Here is a 7,472-nt window from a genome sequence, read left to right on the forward strand (position 1 = left end):
GAATTTAAATTTTTAGTAAAAAAGTCAGGGAATTTAAAAATTTTTTTTTTTGCAATTTCCGGTCCAGCGGACCTTGAAATCCTTTGAATTTTTGTTTTTTTGACCTTGAAAATTCTTGCAATTCCTTGAATTTTTGTAACAAAATCTTGAATTATTAAAATTTTTTAAACTAATAATATTTATTTTTAAAAAGCAAGACATTACCTTATTATTTTCACCTCTTAAATTTAAATGATCGTAGAAATTTGTAATATTTTATTTTGTGTCATTAAATTCCTAAAAAAAAAATAGTCAGTAAGAGAAAATATTAATTTTTGACCATTTTCGAATTTATAATCGAAAAATTTTACATAATTATACTTTTTCACAATTTTTACTATTTATTTTATTGACATTTTTTTTTGGGGGGGGGGGTTTAATGACGTAAAAAAATTAATAATTTGGATTTTTTTTTGCAGACGTGAGGAGATACTGAAAAATCGAAAACGAGAGCCGAGTGTAAATGACGCCATCGATTATTTTGATTCGATGGCTACATATATTGACGAACTTCGTAAACTTCAGAGAGAACTACGACGTATGATAAGGTATATGCTTTGGCTCACTTTGAAAGTTCAGACTTGTTAGAAGGAAGGGTTGGGGGGGGGGGGTAGGTAGGGTTAATTATTTCAAAAACATAGACCACAAATTTCCTATATATGCACCCTGCAGGGATGAAGGATGAAAATTGGAGACCACCCTTCTCAGTATATATATATATATATATATATATATATATATATATATTGTTTTCAGTTTAATACAATTATTTTTAAAAGAATAAAAATTTAAAGAATATTTTTAATAAACACATAGACTCAATTTTTTTAATTAGTTAATTATGTATATGAAATTAAAATTCATTTTATTAGTTTAAAAAAAAAAATTATTGCGATATATTATTGGTAAAAAGTTTTATTTAAAAAAAAAAAACCATAATAGAAAATATTTTTCTCCTTTTTTTGATATAAAAATGTCAATTTATAATATATAAATTCAGAAAAAATGCAAAATGGTTTTTTAAAAATATTTTTTTGTTTGTAAACATCGTATTGGTAAGATTTTAATTTTTTATTGTCCTTTTATTATACTGTTAATAAATTTATAAAAATTGAAAAAAATATTGTCTGCCTAAACCCGACGTTAGCTACTGTGATATTAAAATTTTAAGAATTGATATCGTCTGACTAAAATTGATTTTTTTTTTTTTTGGTAGTGATAAAAAAATTATTAGAGTGTAGAAAATTTATATGTTTTAATTAAATTATAACTTTTATCCACAACATCATATTTAGAAATTACAAATTATCTTTCTTTAATTACAAATAATTTAAGAATTTAAAACATTGTCTGACTACATAGCTGACTTTTACTACTGAATCTGGATAATGAATGAGAAGAGTAAAAAATATATAGAGAAATATTTATATTAATATATATACATATATATAAATAAATTTGTATAATAATTTGATATATACAATTTATATTAATTATATTTCACTGAAATATTTAATTATATTAAAATTATTTTTTGAAATAACAGAGAGTACGTTAATTCGAATCTGAAAGATGCAAGCAGCAGTGAAGTGGCTGGAATCGCAATAGTGGTCCTGGTTTTAGTAGTTTCACCAATTATTATATTTTTAATGCGAAATGCTGTTGGCACCATTCAGGTAATACTTTTAATTATAAAATTAATTTTTTTAAATTTAAAGTAACGAATTTTTTTTTCAATTTTTCTTTTTATTTATAATTACTTTATTGTTATTGTCAAAAATTGCATATATATATATTAATTTATTTCCGTATATGCGCATTTTTTTATTTCTTTTTTTTTAAATATTATTTTATTTCTTACAGAATTTAATAATTTAATCGCGAATATATATATATATATATTTTTTTTTAATTAAATAAACGGCTAAAAATATTTTTCTTTTTTTAAACAGATGTATGCTGCAAATTTGGCGCAAAAAGCACGTGAATTAAAACGCGAAAAAAGAAAGAGTGATACACTTTTATTTCAAATGTTACCACCAAGTGTTGCTCAACAATTAAAGCAAACTCAACAGGTATATATTACATGAAATTTAATTTCAAAGAAAAGGAAGCAAAAGCTTATAAATTTTTATTTTTTTATTTTATTCATTTAAATAAATTTTATTTGTCTATTTTCAATATGATATTTGCAGGTCATCTTGAAATTAATTATTATCGTAGTATTATATTAGCTGAAATTAATTGAAAATTAAGACAATTTAATTTACAGGTACCTGCCGAGTATTACGAAGCTGTTACTGTATATTTCAGTGACATAGTTGGTTTTACGGAAATTGCTGCAGAAAATACACCTCTCGAGGTATGTTGTATTTTATATATATATATAGAGAGAGAGAGAGATAAAAAAAAAAGACTCTGGTAATTTGAGTATATACCTATGTGTCAAGAAAAACGGCATGAATTCTTTTTGAAAGAAGACACGCACCTGAATTTGATTAGATTTATCAAAAGTTTTATATTACAGGCTTTTTTTCGCTTTTTCATTATTTTTTTTTTACTATACAAGCATGTGACCTATTTATTAATATTTAATATGAATTTTAACGAATTTCAATTTAATTTAATTAAACAAATTTTAACAATAAAAGAAAAATGCTAGGAATTTGCAAAACAATGTTTTGAAAAAATTATTTTAATTAAATTCAAATTTTTGATTTAATTTCATTGTAAAAAAATTGAAACTTATTTAATAATATATAAATATATTTAAAAATTAATTAAAAATTTATTTAAACGTCAAATTAATTGAATTCATAAAAGAACGATTATTATTTTTTCTTTTTTTTTCTAGAGCATGAGTTTTAATTAAAAATATATAAGGCTTCAAGGTTCTTTTTACACATTTTTCTAGGTTGTAACATTTCTCAACTCAATTTATAAACTCTTTGACGCGCGAATTGAGTGCTACGATGTTTACAAAGTTGAGACAATAGGCGATTCGTACATGGTCGCTTCAGGCTTACCAGTTAGAAATGGTAAGAGAGGAATTCTTTTTTTTCTATTTTTCTATTTATAATTTAATGAAAAAGAATATAAATTAATATAAAAAAATTAATTAATAAAATTAAAAAAAAAAAATTATAAAAATTAATTTATGAAATTATTTTTTAACAATTTTCACTTAACAATAACAATTATTATTTTCTTTTAAAATATTTTAACTTCATTTTCTTATTATTTCTTTAGTTCTTTAATTTTTTTTTTATTTTTTAATTACTTTGAACAATTATTTTCTTTGGTAATTAAATGAATATTAATATTTCTAATAAAAAATGAAATGAATTTTAATACCTATCTATACATTTAAATATCTATTTATAATATTTATTTTTTGTTAAATTTTTTAAAATTGATTTTTATTTTTTTTTCAATATTTAATTTATATGAAAATAATTTGAATATTCTTTTAAAGGTGATAAACACGTTTCGGAAATTGCAACAATGGCTTTGGATCTATTGGCAGCATCTTCTGTATTTCAAGTACCAAAACGACCTGGAGAACGACTACAAATTCGAAGTGGAGTACACACGGGGCCAGTTGTAGCTGGCATTGTTGGGACAAAAATGCCACGTTATTGTTTATTTGGTGATACGGTCAATACCGCGAGTCGTATGGAATCGACTGGAGAAGGTAATTTTTTAATTAATTACTATTTTTAATTATTATTCAGTCTTTTTGTAAATTTGAAATTAAATTTAATTTTCGTATCTTTTATTATTTATTTTTGTTCGACTTTTTTTTTTACAAAATTTTAAAATAAATTACGACTTTTTTTTAGTATACAATGAAGCTCTTCCAAAATTTAATTATACAAATTATATACAAATTTTTAACTAAAATTCTTTGCTAAATTAATTTTTTTTCTTTAAAATTCTTCATTTAAAATTAAATTCTTATAAATATAAATTTTCATACAGAAAGAAAAAGAATTTGAGATAAGTTTTGATTAAAAAAAAAAAAAAAAAAAAAAAAAATTTCAGCTCTGAGAATTCACATCAGTTTGGAAATGAAGAAAGCATTGGATGCAGTCGGTGGATTTAGAATTGAACATCGAGGACTTGTTGACGTAAAAGTAAATAATTATCTTATAATTAAAAATAATTTTCAATGATAATTTATTATTTATTTGAAAAAATTGAAATATTTTTATTTGAATTAAATATTTTTTTTTTTTTCCAAGGGCAAAGGATCAATGGACACTTATTGGCTAGTTTGTAAAGACGGTGGAATTGCACGAGCAGCTGAATTAGATTTACCAACATTTTTCGAAGATGTAAGGCCAGTTTTTATGCGTCGTCTTCGTGAGGAAGGCACTCTCTGATGTGAGCCATATTCCCGTCGGGATCTTTGGTATTTAAATCTAAGACCACTACCTCCAAATCCATGTATTCGCCTATCACAACCCAATCTTGATGATCATTTACGAAAGTACCAAGGCACCGGACGAAAGGGAATGACACGACTCTCACATCCCGATCTTCATCCTCTGCCGGAGAATCCACGAACACATCTCGAAGTTGAAATTGAAGATTCCTCATGTACAGCAATGAGCAATTCCGAAACAACAAGTCAACAATCAGTATCACCATCACCCGGTGGTGGTGGTGGTCGAAGTCGTCATTCACAGCCAAATCTCACAAGCTTCCTTGGTCCCTATACCGATAGTCGTCGTGCCGATCGACGATTTCGCATGTCACAACCAACACTATGTCCCAGCAGTTTTCCCCTAGCACTTGATTGTGCAATTGGAGCTCGTCAATCGTTCTCCAGTTTACAAGAAGAAGATCGTCTACTCACCGTCAAGGAACCAGAACGTGGAAAATTAATGAGTCCACGTTTATCGCGTGTTTCACGTAGCAATATTCAAGGTGGCCGGCGAGAACGTCTCTCACAACCAACATTAGTTACTGGCGATTATTATCCCGTTAGTATATCACAACAAAGACTCTCTCAACCAACATTGGGAATTGCCGATCGTGATCTACAATCATTTTTACGTTCGCCAACGTTTGCCAAACAAAAAAGATTCCCCGCCTTTACAGCCACATCGCAAGGCACTCATATTTCAAAACGTGAACGTCTATCGCAATTGGATTTTGGATCTGTGGCTCGTTATCGAGTACAAAAAGACTGGTCCAATTATTTGGTACAATTTAATCGCGATCGTTTTTCAATACCCGAATTGGAAACACAAAATGATTTAGCAGCAATGGCTGGTACGCCAAAGCAAAGATTTAGTTTGGATAGCCAATTAAATCCACAAACAGGAAGACGTAGATCGTCACTATTACCAATTGCAAGTTCACCAGTTGATAATGTACATCAAAATAAATTATTTGGCACGGCACAAAATTTAAAAGCCAAAAGTCCCACTGTTGAGGGACTTGAGAATGTTTTAAAAATTACAACAACACCCATTTTACATCCGTCCGATCAAAAAAATATTGTACCATATCGTAAGCATTCGGCAAATTTACCCCTATCATCGCCGCCAATGCTTATTTTACCAAAACCACCGCCAAGAGAGAGGCTCTCAGTACCGGAAATAAGAAGTGCAAGTCTACGTCGTCTTCTCGATCCACCGATATTGAAACAAAGGCATAGCATCACTGCTTGTACCTTAAGGCAAAATTCACTTTCACTTGCACTTGGTAAAGTGGCGGATAAAAATGCAAGAATGTCAGTAAGTGAGGAATATACAATTGAATCATCTGGCAAAAAGGAAAATCGTGGAAGAAAACTTTTACTTGGCAGAAAGGAAAGTTCAGAAAAGAAAGACTATTTTTTAAAACGTGAAAGTACATTAAAAAATGAAAATACAGTTAAAGAAGAACCAGTTCATATACAACGTCATTTTGCCTATACTTATGAAACAGAAACAAAATTTGAAGGCGGACGTTCAACAACTGGATTGGCTAAAGTCAATAAAGTAACAATACCAAAGAAAAAATATCTTGAAAGTAATTTTGATGAAAATGAAAAAGTCATAACAACAGTTATTGAAACTGAATGTCCATTAATTTTATCGAGTCCAAAATATACAAAAAAAACTCATGCCTATGCAAGTGAACCACCAAAATGGATGAAAAAATATTTAAATGGTGATACATCGCCAAAAAATGGTAAAACATCACCAATATTGGATATTAAAAAAAATGATGGAATTCTATTAAAAAAAACATCAATGAAAAATACAAATAATTCATCATTGAGAAATAAAAAAACAAAAACACCCTATATTAGATTGGAGACTGCTGATAATTATGAAAATTCATCAACAGTTTGTGAAATTGTTTCAACAAATTGGCCTGAGAATAGTAGTGTTTTAAAAAATATTAATAATGAACGTCGTAGTGATGGCGACACGGACACTGATTCAGAGCCCTCAACTTCCATTTGAAACTATCATTATCATCATCGTCATTGTATTAAAAAAATTGGAATTTGGATTTTGGTCAATTTTTTGGGGCCTACAAATAAATAGGCAGACGCTAATTTGGGAAAAAAATAAATAAAATAAATGTGTGGTATAAAAACTGTATTATATGTCAAATAAGTATAAAAGTCACTGTCTTTAATATCATTGAAAAAAAAAAAAAATGTTTTTGTCTATCAGAAATGAAAAATAAATTAATGTTAGTTTTGTCAATTGTGAATTTTTTTTTTTGTATTTTAAATTAGTATTTTTTTTATTAATCCGCTATGATCAACGATTATAAAAAAAACTATTTTTATAAAACGGAAAAGTTCTAAAATTTTCTATTTAAAAAAATGTTTTTTTAAAGTAATTATATAGCAATAAATGTGAAAAATATATTTTTGTGACGGAAATTTGTTAAATTTTTTCATTCAAAAAATATTTCTTTAAAAATCGTTGATGATAAACGTGAATTTCAGCATTATTTTTTAATGAAAATTTTTTCGAAAACTGAGTAATTAAGAAAAATATATTTATATTTTCATAATCATAATGTGTCAAAGTTTTAATTGAAACTTTTTTACAATTAAATTATTACTATTCTATATCCATAGAAATATTTCAATTTACAATAAAAATTTAAACTAAAAAAGTTCAACGTACATTAATTTTAATTCACAAAGAATTTTAATTTATTAAAAAAAAATAAATAAATTTTTTTTATAAATTTAATAAATGGAAATAGGGATTTTTTTTAAAAAAAAGATGAATATTAAATTTAGACTTCATTAAATAATAAATTTTTAATATAAACGGAAAAAAAATTAATTGAAGAAGGTTAATTATAATAAATTGTATGGAATAAGAATATAATTAAAATTAATAATATTATGTAAAAAAAATTTTTTGGTATTTTAAAAAGTAGCAATAAAACAGTTTGAAATTTAATTA

At 26.2% G+C, this 7,472-nt stretch overlaps 2 protein-coding genes across 6 annotated transcripts in view; both read left to right on the forward strand.

Moving 5' to 3' along the window:
* Positions 1 to 4,424, forward strand: part of LOC127284020 (receptor-type guanylate cyclase gcy-23) — a 34,210-nt gene extending 29,786 nt beyond the window's left edge. For all 5 annotated transcript variants that reach the window (XM_051309287.1, XM_051309288.1, XM_051309289.1 and 2 more), the window contains exons 7-14: positions 459 to 587; positions 1,586 to 1,715; positions 1,992 to 2,114; positions 2,312 to 2,401; positions 2,954 to 3,077; positions 3,515 to 3,733; positions 4,084 to 4,175; positions 4,284 to 4,424. In XM_051309287.1, coding sequence (XP_051165244.1) covers positions 459 to 587; positions 1,586 to 1,715; positions 1,992 to 2,114; positions 2,312 to 2,401; positions 2,954 to 3,077; positions 3,515 to 3,733; positions 4,084 to 4,175; positions 4,284 to 4,424 — 1,048 coding nt within the window. The remainder of the gene's footprint in view (positions 1 to 458; positions 588 to 1,585; positions 1,716 to 1,991; positions 2,115 to 2,311; positions 2,402 to 2,953; positions 3,078 to 3,514; positions 3,734 to 4,083; positions 4,176 to 4,283) is intronic.
* Positions 4,425 to 4,556: 132 nt separating this feature from the next.
* LOC127284021 (uncharacterized) lies at positions 4,557 to 6,752 on the forward strand. Its single transcript, XM_051309293.1, has one exon. The coding sequence runs from the start codon at positions 4,557 to 4,559 to the stop codon at positions 6,501 to 6,503; it is 1,947 nt and encodes a 648-aa protein (XP_051165250.1). The 3' UTR covers positions 6,504 to 6,752.
* Positions 6,753 to 7,472: the final 720 nt, after the last annotated feature.

Source organism: Leptopilina boulardi, unplaced genomic scaffold (genome assembly GCF_019393585.1).
Source record: "Leptopilina boulardi isolate dan_hultmark-lab unplaced genomic scaffold, ZJU_Lbou_2.1 LbouV2_316, whole genome shotgun sequence".
Taxonomy (NCBI): Eukaryota; Metazoa; Arthropoda; class Insecta; order Hymenoptera; family Figitidae; genus Leptopilina; species Leptopilina boulardi.

Bases quoted from the DNA above. Each gene is read 5' to 3' on its own strand.
- LOC127284021 (XM_051309293.1), top strand. From the start codon at position 4,557: ATGACACGACTCTCACATCCCGATCTTCATCCTCTGCCGGAGAATCCA.